The sequence below is a fragment of the Cricetulus griseus genome, chromosome 5, assembly GCF_003668045.3.
Source record: "Cricetulus griseus strain 17A/GY chromosome 5, alternate assembly CriGri-PICRH-1.0, whole genome shotgun sequence".
NCBI lineage: Eukaryota > Metazoa > Chordata > Mammalia > Rodentia > Cricetidae > Cricetulus > Cricetulus griseus.
Genome location: NC_048598.1, coordinates 133,781,969 through 133,805,155, shown reverse-complemented (window position 1 = coordinate 133,805,155; position 23,187 = coordinate 133,781,969). Strand labels below are relative to the sequence as shown.

The 23,187-nt window shown below is 37.9% G+C and overlaps 1 protein-coding gene across 2 annotated transcripts in view; it reads right to left on the bottom strand.

Moving 5' to 3' along the window:
* Positions 1 to 431: 431 nt before the first annotated feature.
* Sos2 (SOS Ras/Rho guanine nucleotide exchange factor 2) overlaps positions 432 to 23,187 on the bottom strand; it is a 93,627-nt gene continuing 70,871 nt past the window's right edge. For both annotated transcript variants that reach the window (XM_027418159.2, XM_027418158.2), the window contains exons 15-23: positions 21,636 to 21,755; positions 21,322 to 21,484; positions 15,436 to 15,553; positions 13,489 to 13,661; positions 10,605 to 10,721; positions 8,451 to 8,712; positions 7,257 to 7,298; positions 3,186 to 3,295; positions 432 to 2,310 (exon numbers count right to left, since the gene is read on the bottom strand). In XM_027418159.2, coding sequence (XP_027273960.1) covers positions 1,804 to 2,310; positions 3,186 to 3,295; positions 7,257 to 7,298; positions 8,451 to 8,712; positions 10,605 to 10,721; positions 13,489 to 13,661; positions 15,436 to 15,553; positions 21,322 to 21,484; positions 21,636 to 21,755 — 1,612 coding nt within the window. In that variant the 3' untranslated portion in view covers positions 432 to 1,803. The remainder of the gene's footprint in view (positions 2,311 to 3,185; positions 3,296 to 7,256; positions 7,299 to 8,450; positions 8,713 to 10,604; positions 10,722 to 13,488; positions 13,662 to 15,435; positions 15,554 to 21,321; positions 21,485 to 21,635; positions 21,756 to 23,187) is intronic.

Below are 23,187 nucleotides of genomic sequence, written 5' to 3'. Positions count from 1 at the left end.
CAGCAAGACCAAGTACCTGAATTCCAGGACTCACTTAGTAAAGGAGAGAATGGCCTCCTGCAGACTGGCCTGACTTTCACACTGGATCTGTGGTTTGCACACCACATAAATACTCACACAAAGGTGATAAATGGATAGATGATATATATATATATATATATATATATATATATATATATATATATATATATATATATATGATAGATGAGAGATTCTTGTAGATTTTTCTCTTTTCAGCTTTGTTGGTGGTTTTGTTTTTTGCAGGATGGTCTCCTGTATCCCAAGTAGGCTTCAAACTCATTACATAGCTGAGTCTGACCTTGAACTCCAGCTCCTTATCTCTCGACCTCTCAACTGTTGGAACTACAGCTGTATGCCACTGAACCCAGCTTTCTTTTGTTCTTTGTGATAAAAAAACAATATTGCAAATCTTTTAAAAATTAAGACTGAGGTGATTTATTAATCTTGTTAAGAACTCTGATACAAAGCACAGTCAAAGGCCACAGACCAGTAGATAAACAACGTGGCTTTTGGCTACTTTACAACTGCTGCTACTGCTCTATCGGCATAACACCCTTTGACCACTTCGAACGAGAACGTCCAAATGACAAAAGCTTTATCCTCTGCCTGATTAAAAATTTAATAAAGCTTTAAGTATTTTCTGTTCAAATATTACCAATCTGGAAAAAACTTTTAAAAAATTTCAATTAACACGAGATTAAAGAAAGTTAATAGGTTTTGAAGACAAGGCAGTTGGCAGTTGGTTCCTATGCCATAAGAAACTTTTGTTCTTGACTTACAAATTAGTAAAATAGCAGATTGTATTATAGGCCTCAAGTCACTTAAATTTATATAGGTTATTAGCATTATCTTTAAATATATACAATATAAATAAACTGTACATACATGGCATATTAACTTTGTTTTCCCAAACAAGAGGCAAATCATTAGCTAAAGACACCATACACTGCAAACAAAAGGTGCATCTTAATGAGATACATGCCCCTTTTCTTCTATAATTGGGTTATATAGAATTGTTTGTAATTTTAACAAAATAATAAACACAGTGCATTCTATTATTTCCATTCTATTTTCTGGTTTTGTCTTCAGCAGCAAATACTGGCATTTAAGACATGGCATCAAAGAGTTTAAGAACAGTGGGTGTTATTCACTAGATGTAAAAACCAAATAAAGTTAAAACACAGAAGATAGTCAGAGGGTTTAAAAACCAGTAACATCACAGTACATCTTTGTATCTGTGTAAATTTGTTGCCATGAAAAGGCATCTATTACTCAAATTTGAGAAATTCCTCGAGAACACTATCCCCTTTCAGTGCAGTCAGTATCATTTTAAGCCATATTTTAGCAGAGTCTACAGTGCAAATAGAAATTCATTATACTGGCCTTTGGGCAGCACTGAGAAACTGAGACAAGGCAATGCTACTGATCACCTGAGGGTTATGGTGAAGGGCTTTTGCATTTTAATTTTTAGAGTTCTTTTCTTGATTTTTTTTTTTTTTGAGACAGGGTTTCTATGTGTAGCCCTGTCTGTCTTGGTACTCGCTCTACAGACCAGGCTGGCCCAAACTCAGAAATCCATCTGCCTCTGCTTCCAGAGTGCTGGGATTAAGGGTGTGCACCACCATGCCTGACGGTTTTTCTAATTCTTAAAAGCTTATTTGATCAGTAGCATTTTTGTAAGAGCATTATTTGTAAAAAGTACTAAAATACTATGCCTCTTTTGAATAAATTAAAAACCTTTACAAATACTATTCCAGTGTCAATGACTACGCATGGCTAAGGTCATTGAGGAGTTTCTGCATTTTCAAGCAAAGGCAGTCTGTACAATGGTGGGTGTGAAAGTTCCCGTTTGTAGGTCTTTGGTGGCAGTTTGGGCAGGTGAGGGCTTGAATTCTGCCTTGGTGGAACAGGAGGAGCTGGAGGATGAGTGAGATTGTTGTGACTGGAACTGAGCAAATGGCTTCTGCGTGGCACTCGTGGAGAGGGTGTGCTGGGAGGAGTGCTTGGTGAATTTGGACATGTACTAACGTCTCTGAGCCAGTCTGGGTCTCTGTGAGGATGTCCCAGTGGAGGTGGCTGAAGATTAAATGGACAGTTTATAAAATGTTCTGGAGGCCGAAGAGGAACTGGTGGAGGGGTGTCAGGAAGAGGCTCTCTTGGAGGAGGTGGAGGTGGACTGTGCACAGGCCCATCAAACGCACCAGTGGGGACAGGAACTCTTGGCTTTATCTTCGGAGGAGGAGGCTGTCTTGGTGGGATAGCAGGAGGGTCATCAGATTTCATAGTTCCCTAAACAAAACAAAAAGGGGCATGTCTAATCTCTTGAACACTGTGTAAGATAATTTTAAAGCACTGCAAAATTCTTCTGTGTCAAGTTAAATCTAGAGGCCCAAATTAAATGAATGTGGTTAATTATCACATTCCTGACTAAATTATTTCATTTAATTCTGGGCTCAGTTTAACATTTGGATATATAAAATGTTTTCACTGAATGTTAAAAACATAGAGCCCCATATCATCTTGCTTTGTTTCCATCATTTCAGAAATTTATAAAGCTTATTTATGGCAACAGGTCAGTAAAAATGATACAGTTTTACAGCCACAAAAGGACATGGAATCAGCGGTATTTAATGCTTAGCTTCTACTCACTGAGCATATACTTCTATTTTTCTCCATGGTGCTTAAAGCAGTGGATCTCAAAGTGGGATTCAGGGACCAGCAGTGTCAGTCTTAGCAGGAGATGGCTTAGCATAGCCAATTCCCAGGTCCAACTGTAGCCCTATAACCTGGGGCTCAACAACCCACTTGTAAGACGTTTTTCAGAAGATTCAGACATGCCCTTACATTTGAGTAGCACTGTTCTAAAGTTTTCAGGTTCTTTCAAATAGGAATTTCACCCCGCCACACACACACACCTACCGAATCTGTACAAGAAAGACAATGTACTTCTGATTATCAGAATTTTCCCACTTTTTAAAAAAGTTTTTTAAAAAATTTATTAAATGACTAAAGTATTTTTCAAATATGACTATCTAAGTGTTGAAAATCCATAGAGTGTGGGTAAATTGTGATTGACACACTCTAAAAATACTCTAAAGATGAGTATGATTTTGAAGATTCACAACTTTGCATAAGTTGAGGCAAACCCAGGTCTAGATGACTACCTTGGAATTTGAAGCATCATGGTCAACTTTTTTTCGAGGAGGAAGTGGAGGAGGAATCAGTGGCTCTTCACTCAGTTTGTGTAAACTTCCACATGAGCTGAAGAAAGTCTCTGGGGGAGAAGAAACTGGTTTATGTTCACAGTACAGGTACAGGACAAAACTCCACTACAGCTTATGATCGTTTTTTTGGTACCATGGTTGTCAAACCATAGTTGTTTGTTTGTGCATCTGTCTTCTCCACCAAAATTCTAAGCATTAGAGGACACCTTGTGCATGTGTTTATAACCCTAGGATTTACCATGGTGACTGGCATGTGGTAGCTGAAGGTACATTATTAAGATTAATGATGAAATTCTGAACTGGCCCTGGTGGTACAGGCTCGTAATTACAGCAACTTGATGTACTAAGGGAACAGGGTCACAAACTTTAAGGCCAGTTTGGACAACTCAGTGACTGTCTCAAAAAGTATGTTAAAAGAAAAAATAAAGTTGAGGATGTAGTTCAGTGGTGGAATGCTTGCCTAGCATGCATGGGGCCTTAGATTTGATTATCAATACCTTAAAAACAAAACAGAAACCCTGTGGTGACATCTTGCTTTTACAAATAAAGCTTGTCTGAAGATCAGAGGATGGAGCTTGCCACTAGCTAACCAAAGAGGTCTGGAGGTCTGCACAGATAGACAGGAAGTGAGCTAGCAGGATGGAAACAGGACATAAGCAGGGAGAAACAGGAACTCGCTCTCCTGTCTGCAGAGACGCTAAGGAGGTAAGGTGTGGCAGTGGTTTGCTCCTTCTCTCTGACCTCTCAGCATTTTCCTCTATATCTGACTCCGGGTTTTTATTAATTAGACCAATTAAGAATTCCATCTACATTTTGGCACTCAATATGGGGCATGAACCCATGATCCTGAGATTAAGAGTGTCATGTTCTACCAACTGAGCTAGCTGGGTGGTAGTGGCAGTGCATGCCTTTAATCCCAGCACTGGGAGGCAGAGGCAGGTGGATCTCTGTGAGTTCAAGACCAGTCTGATCTACAAAGCGAGTTCCTGGAAAGCTCCATCCTCTGACCATCAGACAGGCTTTATTTGTACAAGCAAGATGTCACCACAAAACCCTCCTCTAAAAGCATTTTAAAAATCCAAAACAAAAGCCAGGTGGTGGTGGTGCATGCCTTTAATCCCAGCATGCCTTTAATCTCTCAGCAGGGAGAGGAAGGTGGATCTCTATGAATTTCGAGGCCAGCCTGGTCTACAAAGGGAGTTCAGGACAGGCAAAGTTACACAGAGAAACCCTGTCTTGAAAAACTAAAGGGGAAAAAAAACCAAAATAAAACCTGAAAATGTGTGTGAGTACATGTGTATATATGTTTGTACATGTGGCACATTAGCTTCCAGAGGAAGACCATTCTAAATAGAAACTCTATTTCCAATACAAAATAAATCTAGTTATTATGCATAAACAAGCAATCCCAAATTAAAGTTGGTAATATAAATACTGCTAATGGACTCCACTGTATTTCAACCAAACACAGTAAGCAAATGTACACATTTGATAGACTATTTAGAAGAGCAAACTATCACAGCTATAAATAATGAATAAACAACAATACAGCAATGCCAAGCATCAGGACAATTAAAATGAGTAAGATACAATGGAAACATCTTGGCTATTTCTCTCTGATTTGGAAAGCTGATTTGGAAAGCTTACTGGGTTTTGTCTGTTGGTTTGGTGGGCCTTAGAAGTAAGTGCGAGGCAAGCACCATAACATGGAGAGGCATTCCCAGTCCTAACGATAGGCTTTTACGATTCTTTTAGAAAGGAAACCTTTTTTCCTCACTGCACGCGCAGCAGTTTCACTGGGCACTTGACTTAGAGTCTTTTCTCTGGAAAGTCAGCTTGCTCTGGAAATGACATGGCAGAGCTAGGCCTAGAGCTGGAAGTATGTCACTAATACACAGAGTACGGACATTTCCACCACAAAGCAAAAGAAACCTAAATAAATTTCAATAAAGCCAAGAAATATGCAGAGCTGAAGCTTCAATTAGTGACAGAGCCTGTAATATACTTACTGTGTCAGAGACACTAAGAAGGACACCAGGAAACACACTTTTGAGTTAAAGAGAAAAGAATTGTAAAGACCCAGATCAGTTTCTTAAGTGGCCTGGCTTCATGGAAAACTGCTCTGAAAGTACATGAGAGATGTAAAGAGCAGCTATTTCCGCACAGCACAAAGTGGGAATGAGTCAATTATTAGCACCAGGAAACAGGTGTACTACAAAGGCAGTGTATCAAGCATGCTACACATGACTTAGCAGTGATCCACACATGATACAAGGGAGAATGTGCTGCTTTCAAAGCCTAACTGTCTAAAAGTAACGATCCAGAAGGGAGAACAACATAGTGACATCATTTAGGAACATGAACATGCCATCCGAGAACAAGAACAAGGGGGAGAGCAAGAGGCAGGGAACTGTTGCTAAGGTCATTTTAAGAATCTGATGGCACTATCTGCCTCTGACATTCTTTTCATATGTCATTTTCATAAACATTCAAAAATACATGGAACAAAACACTTCAAGGACTACACGTACTCTTCTGATGTCTAAATCACATACATTTCACGATGCTACATGCAGAGTTCTTCCAGATAGAGAGAATTATTCCCAAAGTTGTGATCCTACTTGGGTGATTTGTTAAACAAATGCATACTGAAAGTTAGCAACATTAGAGATGCTCAGCCGATAGCGTGCTTGCTGCACACACGTGAGGACCAGAGCTTGATCTCAACACATGCCAAAATGGACACATCAATATACCTACAAATAAAATTTAACACTGCTTTTCTCCCTCTACTCCCCCACAAAAAAAAAAAAAATAGAGAGGAAAGAAAGGAGGAGGAAGAAAGAGATAGAGGAAGAGGGAGCTTTGCATAGTGGCATGCATGTGCAATCCCAGAACTGGGGAGGCAGAAACAGGGGGAGCCCTGGAGTTCAAGGCCAGTAAGTCCAATCTAATCAGTGAGCTCCAAGCTAGTGAGAGCTCCTGCGGGAAGAATGACATCTGAGGTTGACTTCTGATCTCTACATGAATGTGTTCAAACTTGTGCACATACACAAGTACCCACACAAACATGCACCCACACATTACTACACAGATTTTTAAAAAGGGATTAACATTTACTTAATAGATTATGAAATATGAATAGTAGAATAGTTTTTACTAAAAATAATCCTTTCAGTAAATAAGATATGAAGAATGAATGATCAAAGAAGGCTAGTCAGGGAACCTGGTAACAGTTGTCCCTTGGTATCTGGTGACTGGTTTGATGGCATTAGTGAATATAATGTAGTACACCTGTTTCCTGATGCTTTAGTCTCTTAAATAAAACGACAGAGTGTATGTATGGAGCCCATGACTTTAAATTGTCACTAGATGTTACTTCTCTTACTCACCACAATGTAACCCTTATGTAAATCATTGTTTAGGGAATGATGCCAATGGCAAAAGGCCTCTGCATGTTCAAGTTCAGGTGCAGCCCCTGTTGGCTAACACAGTTTCAGACTGTGGTTGGTTGAATGCAGATAGGTACCCTACAAACATGAAGAACTGACATGTATCTTTTCTCTGGGGAAATCAATTGGAAGTGGTAAGAAGCCAGGCAACTGAGATGGACTTACTCTACATCTCAGGCCAAGACACATGCTGGGTGTTCTCTGTAGTTACTTAATTTGATCCCTAAGAAGTCTGAAGATGGGCAGTAGTTTGGAAAAGTTCAGTCTCTAAAACACAGGTAAAAATGATTTAAATGAAAATTAACAAAATTTAACAGCACAAAGTTGTAAGTAATTCAGACCATTTATAAAATTTTCTTTTGGTCTGGGGTTGCAGCTCAGTATTGTAGTTGCCTAGCATCTGTGGTGGTGGGGTGAGGGGCAGAGGGAACAATGAAAGAAAAACATTTGTTTCATTTATTCTTTAAATGTTGCTAAGCCCCCAAATGTAAGCATTCCTTCAATCAGCCAGATTATGATCTTTATAGTCATTTCACTGTAACCAACATATCTTACTTACTTGACTGGGGCAAGAGGACTGGAGCAAAGATGGTATTACTGCCTATTAGAAAGAGAAAAATTCATTTCAATAGAAAGCTAACATGGATGATCTCTTTAGATATTTTCATTTAAAAAATGCACTAGTTCATGCCTTTGATCCCAGCACTTGGGAGACAGAAGCAGGTGGATCTCTGTGAGTATGAGGCCAGCCTGGTCTACATTGTGAGTATGAAGCCAGCTTTATTTACATATTGAGGACAGCTAGGGCTCTGTAGAGAGACCCTGTCTTAACACTATCACTCCCCTGCAAAAGTAAAATGCACTATACAAATAAACAGAAAACTTTATCACCATCTTCTGACATGCTAGTGTAACTTGAACTTAATACTCAATGTGCCTAGGATGCTTTTCCTTTTGTAGACTAAGTAAATTTTTCTCTATCATAATCCCTTTTAATTTCTTTTATGGAATTTATGTCCTTATTTTATTATCCATTACTACAAAACGTAATAAAGAATCTTCATTAACAAATTAGAACACACACACACACACACATACACAATGCATAAGTGATGCTCTGCTCCTTATATTAAGCATTATTTCCACATTTAGATGCCACTTTCCACACCAACATAGTATCTTAGTTTTGCTTCCTGTTGCTGTGCTAAAATACCTTGACAAGAGCAAGTCTGAGGAGAAAGAGCTTATTTGAGCCCACAGTTCCCTGTTACAGTCCATAAGCAGGAACAGAGAGCAGTGAGTATTTGCATGCTCGTGTTTAGTCACTTTCACTGTTTTCTAGGAGACAGTATATCCCAATGTAGCCGTGGCAGGCTTGAAACTTGTTATGTAGACCAGGCTGGTCTTGAACTTAGAGATCACCTGCCTCTGCCTCCTGAGCACTAGATTAAAGGTGTGTATTAATATGGCTCACATCCACTGTGTGTAGTTCTGGATCTCCTCCTCACAGTAGTCAGGTCTGCCCTTCTCAACCCGTGTCATAAACACAGTTCCTCACAGACCTGCTCACAGGTCAACCTGACCTAGACACTCCCTTAGTAAGACTTCCCAGGTGACTTAGATTATGTCAAGTTGACAATTAAAACTGACCAGCACACATGAGTACTGAAGATTCTACAGCTCCCCAATTGGAAAGAAGTAATGACTGACTTAAAATTCCTCTTCTCACCAAGAGGTTTATGTATCTACTCACCACAGGAACTATTGAGATCCACGTCTAGAAACACGCTGTGGTCTGAAGAAGCAGACACAGGGGGAGTGGACGGTGTGTTTGGAGAGGTGGGTGCTGACACTGTTGAGTCAAGCTCGGTCTCAGCGATCCTGCTAAAGCTTATCTTATACGGTTCTCTTTCCAAAGGTGTCGGGTGACCTCGTAATGTGCCTGAGGTAGAGCCATGTCGGCCTGTGTTAGGCCTTATTCCAGGAGATTTTAAGGAAAAGGTTGATTTCCTAGGCTAGGAGAAGTAAGTAAGTATAGTTAAATAGCACTAACGTGTATGCAATTTGTTTATAACCAACAGCTATTTTATTTGAAAGGGATAATAAAATCACCATCTTCAAGGGCAGCCTGTGGCATTTTTATAGTAATTTCCAGTCTTGATTAGATTGTTTATCCTGGGCTCCATAACTAAATCTTTCAAAACATAAATTTAGCAATAAAATTCCTGAAAATTATCATGTAAACAACTTTTTTTTTGCTCCTAAATACTTGATCCTAAACTTCTCTTTCACACCACTTGTATGTTAATTTCACAAACATTTACCAGGAAACAGAATTTATGTGACATAATATGTATATGTACTTCAGTTTTAAGTTTTATTTTATGTGAATAGGCGTTTTGCCTGCATGTATGTATATGCAACATGTACAAGCCTGGTGCCCATGGAGGCCAGAAGAAGGCATCAGATCCTCTGGAACTGAAGTTGTAGGTGGTTGTAAGCTGACATATAGGTGCAGGGAATTGAACCCAGGTCCTCTGCATGAGCAAACAGTGATGCTAACCACCGCCCAGTGAGCCTCAATTTTTTTCCAACATATTCATTTTTATTATATTTAATGGTGTCTGTGTATGTGTGCGTGTATGCATGTGTGCATGTGTACAGGTACCTGTGGAGACTACAGGTGTTGCAAACTGCAACAGGAGAGCCAAGGCAGCCGCTGAGCCCCTGGCTGATGCCAGCATCCCCAGAGGACAGAGGCATCACCCTCCCAGAGCTCTGTCACTGAGCTTTACTGAGAACCTTCTGGGTACTCCATTAATCAAAGAGGCTCTGTGCACATGGCTGAGGATACCTGGCTGTTCTTATACTAACAGAATTAACAAGATTTTACAGTAGGTGTTTTCAACCTATGGGTTTCGATGCCTTGGGAGAGTCAAATGACCTTTTCACAGGGATCTCCTAAGACCATCAGAAAACACAGATGTTTACATTATGATTCATAAAAGTAGCAGAATTAGAACTATGAAGTAGCAACACAAACAATTTATGGCTGGGGGGTTGCCAGCATCAGGTGGGTTAAGAACCACTGTTCTGATTGTTTTTATTCCTTTCCACACCTTGTCTTACTTTTGGCTACTTAAGATTGGTTTTCCACTCTTGCTGTTGCCACTGCAAACCTCCAGTGTAACCACAGAACCCTAATGGCAGGAGCCACAGTCATGCTAGAGATATTGTGATACATTTGTTTATTCCTTCCCTGGCTGGCCTGCCTTTCCTTTTCCTTCCTTCCTTCCTTCCTTCCTTCCTTCCTTCCTTCCTTCCTTCCTCCCTCCCTTCCTTCCCTCCTTTCTTTCTCTTTCTTCCTTCCTTTCTTTTTTCCCTCCTAAACAGGGTTTCTCTGTGTAGCCCTAGCTGTCTTGGAATTCACTCTGTAGAGCTGGTCGCACAGAGATCCACCCTTCCTCTGTCCCCCTCTGCAATTAAAGGCATGTGCTGACACTGCAAGTCATTTTCCCTGGTATTTTATTTGTTCCATCCAGCTACTTGCTTTTAGGCCTCACTTTCTTATAACTTTCCTCTTACGTCAGGAGGTTAAAAAAAATGAACAGCTAAATAATGGTACTAAAATGAAGGATACTTTGCTTTCATGTAGAACCTAGTTTCTATATCCAGTACTATTTTTAAAAATCAGTTCCTATCAAAAGGGTCTAATTCATATGGGCAAACACTCATCTCTGAGTTTCATCCCCACCTTATATAATTTTAGAAACAGAATAGTACTGTAGAGTAAAACAACAAAACAGCAACTGATTTATATAACAATTTTAAGACAACAGGCTGTTAAACATTGAAAATATTTTTTTTAAAAAAAAAGAAAAAATTCCCATAATTATAGTGAACTTACAAATCGAGGTGGCTGTTTGCAGTTTCTCGGTTCTATCTCTAGTGACTTGTTGAACAAATAATCTGTAAACTCTTTTTCAGATAAAATTCCCATGGGGTTAAGGTTTTCAAAGAATCTCTAGAATTAAACACAGAAATAATACATGTATATAACTTTGGTCTTACTAAAATAAGATCCTATTAACATTATCGCTAAAACAAATTAAGACATCACAGTATTTGAGATGCTCATAAAGATTGCTTATTCTACTCTCTACTTATGACCAAGACTGTACAATTTCTGAGGACATTATATCCTAGCCACATAGTTAATTAATATGAACGGATTCTCAGCTCAGTCATTAGCATCACTTGTCTCTTAGCAACTATATTCCTTCTCACTATGATAGCAAAATTACCAACATTCATCTACCAACAGAGTTTACAATGAAGATTATGATGGAAAACCACAGGATGTGGATAAGCAGGAAAAAATGTGACAATAACTGGATTAAAGTATATTCAAAAGTAATTTTAAATATAATTATAATTTTAAACTTTTCTGTGCTATCCCGTAAGACCAAAACACTGTATTTATCCAAAAATATTTACTTCAAATATATATATCCTAAGCTTAAATTTAAGTTTTTTTAAGTAGAAAATTGAAGTGAGTTAGTAAAATGCCCAAAACAATGCATGTGTGCACATATGAGTGCGGGTGCCTGTGGGGCCCCTGGAGCTGGAGCTACTTGGTCCTGTGTACACAGTACATGCTCTTAAATGCTGAGTCATCTCACTAGCTCTGCACCTCAGTTTTTAAACTGTATAATAATGAAATGGTTTGAGTTAGTTACACTTGGGCTTGGGATGTAGCTCAAACGTAAAAGAAAGTGGGGGAGGGGGGGATAGAGTTCTTCCTCTAACCAAAGACATCAATGCTTCTAGTTTTTAGTACAGAGTATCTAATGGCCTTTATCATGTGTGTGAATACATTAATCATCTAATAGATGTTCTAGGACTGCCCTCACTAATCTCTATTCAGTCATTCAAACAGGTATTTTCTAATTCATTGTTATGCTAATTCTAAACTCTTTGTGCACAAATTTTTCAATGCATTTCTTATGCTTTCTTAAAAAAAAAATGAGCATTGGAATCTAATTACTGGATTTAGCTTAACTTAAATTTTTTTTCCACACTATGTCTGGCTGCCTTTTTACCATTTATTTATTTATTTATTTATTTATTTATATTCTTTTGGTTTTTCAAGACAGGGTTTCTCTGTGTGGCTTTGTAGACCAGGCTGGATTCAAACTCATAGAGATCCACCTGCCTCTGTCTCCCAAGTGCTCAGACTAAAAGCGTGTGCCACCATGCCCAGCTGTATAGTTTTTTTGAATTTTATATAGTTAGGAGCACATATAACAGTAGACATTGGGTTTTACTTTAGCAGTAGGTAAAATGAGCCATCTTCATCCTACAAATGTCAGAAACATTGCTGCTTTAACATACATTCCTACTTGAATTCACAAGTTGGCTAAACAAAGATGCTATCAGGCAACAGTAATTTTGTCCTCTGTAAAGCTGTAACAGACACATTCTTGATTTTCCCAACCTTTGCCTTATTTTTCAGTATTTAAATTGGTTAACTATGGCTTGAAAAGTGAATGCCTAAGTTATTTATTTATGCAGAGACAGGGTCTTATGTTGCCTAGGCTGCCTCTATCTGTCAGGTGGTCCCAAATTCCTGATCCTCCAGCTGCTGCTACCCCTTAAGTGTTGGGATTACATACATAAACCATCATGCGTGGGCCTGTTTAATTTTAAATTTACTTGGACTCAATTTTAAGGAAGGCAGATTTGCTCTGAATGATGGTAAGAAGCCCAGTGAGGATTACATAAACATACCAGCAGAAGTGTACTCAACTATATGCAGTACAACATTACTTCTATAGGAAATGCATTGCAGACTCTAATCTGGGCTTTATAGAAGCTCTGCATTTTCTTAGTTGTCTACATGTAAGGAATGACCGATAGTTACAATGTGACTAGTGATTGACAGTTACAATGTAACTAGTGACTGATAGTTACAATGTGACCAGTGGTTGATAGTTACAATGTAACTAGTGACTGTGATAGTTACAATGTGATTGACACTTACAATGTGCTCTCAACCTCAAGCAAAAACACCATAAAACTCATCTACATGAACATGGTATTATAATTTACTCTTATTTAGAATTCATTCCATATTTTGTGGTATTGTATAATCCATATTAAATATTACTACTCATAATGGAACACTAACTGACAGAATGTTAAAAACAATCTGTGATGCATACATATATACCTACTATTCTCCAAAGCCCCACGGTGATTTTATGGCAGGATGAACCATTCAATGTTGTATTGGCATATGTGGAATATCTAAACTGGCTATCACTCAGAAGCAGTGGGTTTTATTCTATTGTATGGTTCCATTCCCTTTGTCACTTTCTAGAAGAGCTGCTTGAACTGATACACAAAGAAGCAACACTCCCAGGAGAAAGTACTTGACGTTAGTGAGGAGTGCTGACAGTGTAGACACCTCTACCTGACATTAGTGAGTGCTGACAGTGTAGACACCTTTACTTGACAGTACTGAGTGCTGATAGTGTAGACACCTTTCCTTGACAGTAGTGAGTGCTGAAAGTGTAGACACCTCTACCTGACATTAGTGAGTGCTGTTAGTGTGGACACCTCTACTTGATTGTAGTGAGTGCCGACAGTGTAGACACCTATATTTACCTTGCTAGGTGGAGGTTAACTTACTTCCAAAAGCAAAAAGGAGCACTGTGCATCACTATGACATTTCTTAGTGATTACATAGGACTTAACGCCATCTCTCTCAAAGACAAAGAAACACTTACCCTCATTTCTGGTTCTGTCCGTAAGCAGTACGGCTGGTTCTGATACTGCTGAATTTCTCCAGTAATTTCAGCCACTTTCCTCCTCTTACTAAAATTGATCAAATCTTTCCCTTTCTTCTTTAGAAAATCATTGTTCCCTTCTTCAGTCTTCAGAATATTTGTTAAATATATTCCTAGTTAAAAAGCAATTCAAGTTATTTTAAGACTGGTCTTGTTTAATCAATCATTTGGGAAGACACCTGGTCTAGGAGAGCAGAAAGACACTGTAGAACCCAGCAGCCACGTCTGAAGAGGCCAAAAGGCAAAACTCCCAGGCCCAGAGTGATTATTAATTTGTAGCACAGAGTTTAAATAAAAAGAAAATGAAGACTATATTACTAAAATCAAAGGCTACTATTCTAAGAAATGGCAAACTAAGCATATCCAAACACCATGGGTAAAACTCAGTCTAAAGAAATGTTTTAATATTTGATTTAAAAATATTTAATAACAATAGTCTTTAAGTGACTATTAACAAATTAAGCAATTTTGTTTAAGAACAGCAGACAAACTGCTTCTTGGAACCCATCATTTAGACCGTGAAAAAGGTTCTAATCCATTTTTATGCATAATCACTGACTCATTTAAACTAGTGTTTCTTCAATAAAAGCAATTTTGTCCCTCAGGGAGAGTTGGGAATATGTTTAAACATTTCTGTAATTACAAGTCTGGGGTACTACCACTCATTGTTAAGCAACAGGAGGCGACTAAATACCTTACAAGGTAATTGACAACCCTTCACAACAATTTTCCCTCTTCAATCAATAGTGCTAAGGTTAAAACACTTTGATTTAAATGAATCATCCAATTCCAATAGCGAAGTCAGTCACGTGACACATAATTATGCTTAAACCACAGACAATATATACAACAGTGGTACCAAGAGATTACAATAAAGGCCTCGGTGTAGCTCAGTAGTACAGTATATGTTTAATGACGGGTTTCACAAAAAGGGAGCTGAAGAAATTGCTGCAGTTGTAATACTACAGCACAGTGCATGACTCGGGAGTTTCTGGTGACTCTGGTATAAACAACAGATTGTTGCTGACCCATCATATGAACATATGGCAATATAAGTATATCAGGTAGATGATATTTTGTAATCATAAAGGACGGTTATGTTACTTGCACATGCATTACTATGCTAGAGTTTTACCATTATTTTAAAGTGCAATTTTACTTATAAGGAAAAGTTTACTGTAAACAGTGTGCTGTGCCACACTGGCATTTGCCTCACATTTCCTGTGTCTCAAGGCCACGTTAAAAGCATGGCATATTGGAAGAGGCAGAACTGGGTGAGCCTAGGAATTTGAGGTCAACCTGGGCAATATAAGCTAGACTCCATCCAAAACAAACAACAACAAAGGAAACAACTCTAAAGAGGTCATAATAAATGACTGGCTGGTACTACTTAGGTGTCTATAAGCACACTCGATGATATTTACACAAAATGTGCGCAATGATGCTTTTCTCAGAGTGTGTATTTATGGCTCCACATAATCATATTTAATAAAAGCTAACATTCTAAAGCTCTGCCCAATAGAATTTATATTAGTAATGTTGCAATTCTGAGTTTATAGACTCTATAAAAGCCCTTTTATAATAATTAAAAAAACACCGAAATATTGCAGTTGTGATACATATAAATAAAAATAATAGCTGTACTTCATAAGAGTCTTCATAAGACTGTGTTAAGAAAAATATTTTAAATTCTTGTAACAACTTTTAGAGACAATTATCTTGATCTTCATTATATAGAAAAGGAAACAGAGATTTTTGCCTTTTATTTATCAGTACAGACAAATGATAAATTCATATGTATAAGGACAACCTATCTAGAAAGACCCCGTCCCTTTTGGTTACAACACATTGATCTTCAAAATACAGTATATATATTTAGTAACTTACCAAAAAAAGGCACACATGGTGGGTTGATTGACTTCAGTTTCACTAGATATTTCTTAAAGTGGTCCTGACTTAATTCTACAGCATCATCCAGAATTCTCCTCTTCCTTTCCTGCAATGCCTTTAAAACATGGAAGTTGAATATAATTCAATCATATAAGGATCCATAAGAATAAAGAACTTTATTTAGAATTTATAAAATTTTGCAAATACTTAAAATGATTTTTTAAAATGGAGTGTCTTATTCCTTTGGAAATTGTTAAAATGAGTAACCCTGTTTTTTAATCTATAAATATAAAAAACTAAGAATTTGTGTTCTTTCTACTAGTCTACTTAGAAGACTAAGGAATAAAAAATTCTCCTTGGACATCTGTTTAACCATGTTCATAGGAGCATTATTTGTAATAGCCAGAACCTGGAAGCAACCTAGATGCCTCTTAACTGAGGAATGGATGGAGAAAATGTGGTACATTTACACAATGGAGTACTACTCAGTGGAAAAAAATAATGGAATCTTGAAATTCACAGGAAAATGGACAGAACTAGAAGAAACCATCCTGAGTGAGGTAACCCAGTTGCAAAGAGACAAACATGGTATGTACTCACTCATAGATGGATTTTAGATCTAGCAAAGGATTACCAGCCTATAATCCACACCTCCAGAGAAGCTAGGAAACAAGGAGTACCCTAAGAGAAACACGCATGGTCCCCCAGAGAAGGGGAAAGGAACAAGATCTCCTGAGCTAATTGGGATCATGGGGGGAGGAGAGAGGGAGTAAGAAGAAAGAGAAGGGGAGAAGAGGAGGGGAGAGGAGGACATATGAGAGCAGGAAGATTTAATCAGGGAAGAATAGAGGAGAGCAAGATACCATAATAGAGGGAGCCATTATAGGTTTAAAGAGAAATCTGGCACTAGGGAAATGTCCAGAGATCTACAAGGCTGACCCCGACTAACAATCTAAGCAATAGTCGAGAGGCTACCTTAAATGCCCTTCTCCAATGATAAAATTGATAACTACCTTATATCCTATCCTAGAGCCTTCATCCTATAGTTGATGGAAGCAGAAACAGATACCCACAGTTAAACACTAAGCTGAACTCTGGAATCCAGTTACAGAGAGGGAGGAGTGATGAGCAAAGGGGTCAAGACCAGGCTGAAGAAACCCTCAGAAACAGCTGACCTGAATAAGGGGTTGTTCATGGACCCCAGACTGATAGCTGGGAATCCAGCATAGGACTGTTCCAAACCCACTGAGCAAGGATGTCAATTTGTGGGTCTGGGCAATGCATGGGGCCTCTGGTAGTGGGTCAGTATTTATCCCTAGTACATGAATGGACTTTGGGGGTCCACTCCACACAGAGGGTTACTCTTTCAGCCTAGACACACAGGAGAGAATCTAGGCCCTGCTCCAAATGATATGACAGACTTTGAAGATTCCCCCATGGAAGGTCTCACCCTCTCTGGGGAACAGAAAGGGGTTGGGATGGGGGAGGGCAATGTAGGAGGGGAGGGAGAAGGAACTGGTATTGACATGTAAAAGAAGCTTGTTTCTAATTTAAAATTGGTCTAATTACAATTATAAAAATAAATAAATAAATAAATAAATAAATAAATAAATAAGAAGAAAAAAAATATTCTCCTAGGACCTTATTTGTTAACATTTTAATCACCCAGGCATAAATTGCAGCATCAGAAAGAAGAACTATGACCCTTTAGGACTAAATGCTCTTTGACTAAATGGTCTTTTGAGGTTGAGGGCAAAGTTTAGCAATAAGAAAACTGTAGGAAGTTAAGAAAACTTGAAGAAAATCTAGTGAATGAAGTAAACATAGGCATTTCTTTTTTGTTTCATTACTACATTTTTCTTTTTGGAAATAAAGTAATTTACAATGCAATGAGGAATATAAGCACATATACATAAACACAAACCCATAGTAACCTCATGCTTGAGAACCATGTATCTATTTCCTTTATGTTAAGAAGAACACAAATGTGGCTGTTTAATAAACAGCTCTTAGTCAATACTCTGCACAAGCCCCTGCCTACACCAACAAGGGACAACAAGAGACCAGGGAATAATACTGCCACCTTCCAGACATCATACCCAACTGTCCCTGGGGAAAATAGCTCAAACATATACATTAATAGGAATTTTAATAGGAGAACACAGCAATCTTGCCATATATAAAAGCCAAACAAAATTCAACTGTATTTCCAGATATAAAAATTTTCATGAGAAAGGAAATTTTTAAAAAGACTCCGGTATAGATAACAAAAGAGTGACAGTGTCTGTCAGGAAATCATAAAAAGTGTTAAATGGGAACCGATGGAGAGGTACACCACATCCATCTATAAAATTGTCACTTCTTTCTCAGTGACTTAGATCTAAACACTACTCCTGTTAAACTAAAAATGTGAAACTTGGGTTGATTCTAAAGTAATGGTATTTTAGACATGCTACACAGAAAAAAAAAAAACATCAGAGGTTAAAAAGTAGACGGAGCAGAAACAAACCAATACATGAACACTTAACCTATGATACAGCAGGCACAATAGGTCTATGTGGGTTAAAGTGGACTTCGAATAAATGTGTGAGAGCAACTGAGCAGCCATATAGAACAAAAATAAAATCAAAATGAATTTTCAACTAAATTAAAGATCTTTGTTTTGTTTGAGATGGGGTTTCATTATACAGTGAAGGCTTGTCCTGAACTCTCAATCCTCCTGCTTTAGGCCTTGGGGGTCAATAAAGACTTAATAAAAGACAAAACACTAGACTGGGGTCTTGGGATCTGCTAAACTGAACATCACAGAGCATAGTTAGGCTGGGGGAAGGGGGGACATCTGAGCCTATTCAAGCATGAGGGCCCGAGTCTGAACCCAGCATCACATAAAGGCCAAGCGTCATGGCCCTTGCTTGTAATCTCAGTGCTGAGGAGGCAGAGGTGGGTGGGTAGGTCCTTGGGCTCCCTGGCAAGCCCAGGGTTCCGTAGAGAGACTCTGTCAAGGTAGGCACTCCTGAGGGATATCTGTGCATGCATCTATTATGCTTCTGCACACATGTGCACCCCATCCACACACACCACTTTTAAATAAAAATTATGAAAAATGCTAAATGAAATGATATAGATACAAATATTAAAAATAGGGGGAGGAAATTAAAAGCACAAAACTCATAATTGTTTGTGGTGGTTTGAAAGAAAACGGTGCTCAAAGGGAGTTTTAGGAAGTGTGGCCTTGTTGGAAGAAGTGTGTCACTGTGGAGGCCGGCTCTGCCCATTGTCTCAGTTCACTTCCTGTTGCCGTTGGATCAAGATGTAAGGCCTCTCAGCTCCAGCACCATATCTGCCAGCATGTTGCCTTGATTCCTGCCACAATGATAATGTACCTCAGAACTGTAAGCAAGGCACTCTAACTAAATGTTTCTCCATTGTAAGAGTTGCCATGGTCATGGTGTCTCTTCACAGCACTAGAAACCCCAACTAAGACACTGTTCTAAAGTGGAAAGAAAGTCGATGATATGCTGAGTGGGCCAGCGCCATGGCTCAGTGTGTGCTACCAAGACTTCTGACCTGAACTTGATTTCTAGAACCCACATGGTAGAGAGAGAGAACTGATGTATGCTATGGTATGAGCACCCCCAACGCTAATGAATCTGGATGCCAGATACACAGATGTTTGATGCTATTATTCCTTATACATTATATAAGATATAGTTTTACAATACTGTTGCCTAATATTAAAACCCCTTAATGTTTAACCTCCAAAATGAACACAATTTCAGTTTTACAAAATCAGGATTAAAATAGTATTTTTTTCATTAAAAATTTAAAAGATTTATTTATTCTCATTTGTTTGCACATCTGTGCACAAGATGTGTGCCTGGTGCCCAAAGAGGTCAGAGGAGGATGTCAGACTTCCTAGAGCTGTAGTTACAGACTACATGTGGGTACTAGAAATCAAACCTAGGTCCTAGGAAAAGGCAGTTAGTGTTCTTACCTCTGAGCCATCTCTCCAGCCCTCAGAATTAAAATTATTAATGTAAGTGGCTGTGTTACTATCTTTAACAGATAAGCACATGTAAGTTGAAAACACATAAATTTAAAAAATAAGTGCTTTTCCCCTTTCCTACTGAAATGGCCAGTGTTAGGAATTGCAAAAGTGAATCAATCAAAATATGTCTCCCTCCCTCCCTCCCTTCCTCCCTCCCTCCCTCCCTCCCTCCCCCTCCCTCCCTTCCTCCTCCCCTCCTCCCCCACCTCTTGGCTTGAGCCCAGAACTTTACACATGCTGAGCAAATGGCCCACTACTCATTCACATCCCTGACAACCACATACTTGCACAAATCTACTCAGAGGCTTGGATTTGTTACAGTAGAGTGGAATTATAGTCATTCTGAAGCTTTCTTATGTTTTTCTCAAAAACAAAAACAAAAACAAATCCACAAATATTCTCCCAGAGGAATATACAAAGATCCTATTCAATTTTCACCTTCAGGGACAACAATCCCTCCTACCTGTGCAGGACAATGCATTTATCATTCTGTAGCAGACGGGCACCCAGGTAGCTTCCAGTTTTCTACTACTGAAACAATGCTAGAATCACCATGTCTGTACTCAGGTGACTTTATGGTCTGGAGTATTTGAGAACAATATTTGTTCTCTATGTTTCTACTCTAAGGGTATGTCTGGTTTTAGTTTTAAATACAATGCTAGACTGATTTTCAGAGTGATGTTAAGAACCTGTCTCTAAAGGCAACATCATGATAAGACACTTGAGGTCCTACCGTCTACAGCTCACTTGGGAGAAACTCTTGTAGGCACAAAAATGAAGGAAGAACCCACAGTGAAGAGACTCTGCTTGATACAGAAACTGGGGGTCTATTGATAGTCTGTTTTAATGTCTTTAGCAGACTAAGAAGTCCATATAAATAAGTAAAATACAATACCCACAAGAAAAATGAGAGGGCATGACCAGAGAAACTATAAAGAAAAAAATGGAAGTGGCTAATAAATACATTAGCAATAGTAATCTCCCTAGTTATTTTTTAAAAATACAATAAAAAATTAGAACTTTTATTTTTGGCCCATGAAATCTGTAAAAATTTAATATAGTAATACCCAGGACACATATCATTTTTTGATAGTAAACTCCTTATCAAAAGTTCCAAAAGCCTGAAAATGACCTGGGACTTCCATCCTAGAAACTGAATATAGGCAAAGAATTGGGGCTTCAGAAACACATGGATAAATAAATGAATGGTCCATGATAAATTACATATCTAAATGAAAATCAGAAATAACTTAGTTGTTTCCAAATAGAATGACAGACTAAATTATAATTCAACTACAAGACAGAACACTATGTAGCCACTAAATAGTGGCTACACCCACAAAACCCTTTATTTTGAGAGACAAACTAATAAACAGAACAATGTATAAAAATAAAACGCATGTCAAATATCTACATACAATGTGTTCAATTTTAAATTAAAAGACACAAAATATCTGTATACTTCTGTATCTCCAAAACTTTCTGAAAGAAATATTACTTCATAGTTTAAAATAAAACAATCCATAATTTAAAATAAAATAATTTTAGGCTCTAGAAAGGGTTATATTTTGACTATACATTAAAAGCAACTAAGAAATATTTGTATATTAAATATATTCTTAAAATTCTTTGTCATTTATGAGACTACCAATGTGCCACTGGAAAAAATCCACACTTGCCAGTATATGCTGATACATACTTTAATAATTCTACCTCTGTATGTAAGGGAAAGGACAGATTTTTAAAAAATAATTGCTTAAGAATAGGTAGAAGTAATCTCATATGTTAATTTTATCTGCCCTTCCAAAAGATGAAATATTGAAACTAAAACTTACCTCAAATGTGTGGTCTAGTCTGTACACTGATACCGAATTGACCGCACTGACTATTTCCAACACGCCATTGAAATTATTCAAATCTTGAAACACTTGCAGAATTTCTATTATTCTACTGAGCACTGCCACTCGCTCTTCAAAATTTTCTGCTTCCACAATGCATCTAAGAACAACAAAATATCCGTGCCTTAGAAAAGTGTCTTCACCTCACTTGGAAAACAAGAAACCTCTTTACAAGATCAGGATTTTAGCTTAAGTATGGCTTAACATTATGGCTACTGAGGAACAATAAGATAGAGTAAATAAAAACTTACTTCTCAAACCAGAGTGTGAGGTTTGTTGTATGACGAATCATTTTTAATAAGTTTGGAGAATTTATTTCTTTATCTTCTTTGGTCCAGACACTCCCTACAAGTTCAGAAGGTTGTACTTTCCTGTAAAACATCACCAATCAATACAACTCACCCTACAAGAGATTAGTAGTCGATTATCTAAATGCTTCCACAATATAAACTGAGAAATACATGTGCAAGTTAAGTCACATATAAACAGACCTAGCCAGTCATAAACATAAAAAAAATGCTTTATTACTGGGGGGGGGGAGGAGCCTAAACCTACAATAAAATCCCATCTTATACCTGTCATACTAACAGAAGTCTGATGATAACACCAAAGGTAATGTAGAAAGCAGGAAGTCTCCAATGCTGGTAATGAGGTAAAGACATACCCCAATCACTTGACAAATAACTTGGTCATTTCTTACAGCACTGAACACACATACTAACTGACTAAGCAATTCAGTCTCTATGACTACACCAAGGATAAACGTACACAATAGTAGGAATGCATTTACAAGAATTCTCAGTGTTATATTGTTTACAAAAGCAAAACACCCCAAACAGTCTAGAAGTTCAGTATCAAGAAACTAGAGAAACTATAGAATAGTCATATTATATTCTATGACTTTGGCTAAAGTAAGGAAATTGAACTAGACATCAACTTGAACAAATATCAAAAACAATCTAAATAAAGAAACTTGGTACAGAGTGGTATCATAAATATATGTTGCTTTAAGATATGCAAGATAATGCTATGTATTACTTAGGGCTATGCACACAGACACCTAAATTATAATGATAAGCAGGAAAAATAAACATCAAGTCCTGGGTAATAGTAATTTCTTGGAAGGAACAGAGAACAGTGTAATTAGGGAGAATTGTAAGAATTTCAGTCTTATCTGTACTGTTTTTTGTTGTCCATGAACCCTCATTTTTATCTGGAATTTTTGGAATATCTGGATTTCTGGAATGTTTGAAATAACTAATAAAAACCAGAAGAGAATATTAAACCATTAATGAGTCAGGATTGCATGATTTAAAAACTGGCCAATGTTATTGACATCAATGTCCTCTGGTTTTCAATATTTAAAAACTTCTTTTTGTTTCAGTAGACTTGAAGACAAATGGGTACTTGCTAACAGCTTTTGGAGTGTATATATTGCTTTCTTGAGACAGGGACTCATGTAGCCCAGATGGCCTGGAATTTTCTCTGATTCAGAGCACAGCCTTGACCTTTTGCCCTTTCTCCCACCAACCTTCCAAGTGCTGGGACTGCAGGCATGCGCCAATATATCTGGCTTTTTAAAGAATAACTTCTCTTACCTAGAACTATATTTCACTAGACATTTACCCACAAATATCAATGTCTGTATGTTACCTTTCTCCTATCAAACAAATCATAGAAAAAAAATTCTATGCCACAAGCATGCCTACGCAAAACTACATACTTTTAAAAAATTATATCCATCTCATTTTTCTGTTTGTTTTTGTTTTTTCTGATCTCACATTCACTTGTGAGGGAAAACTT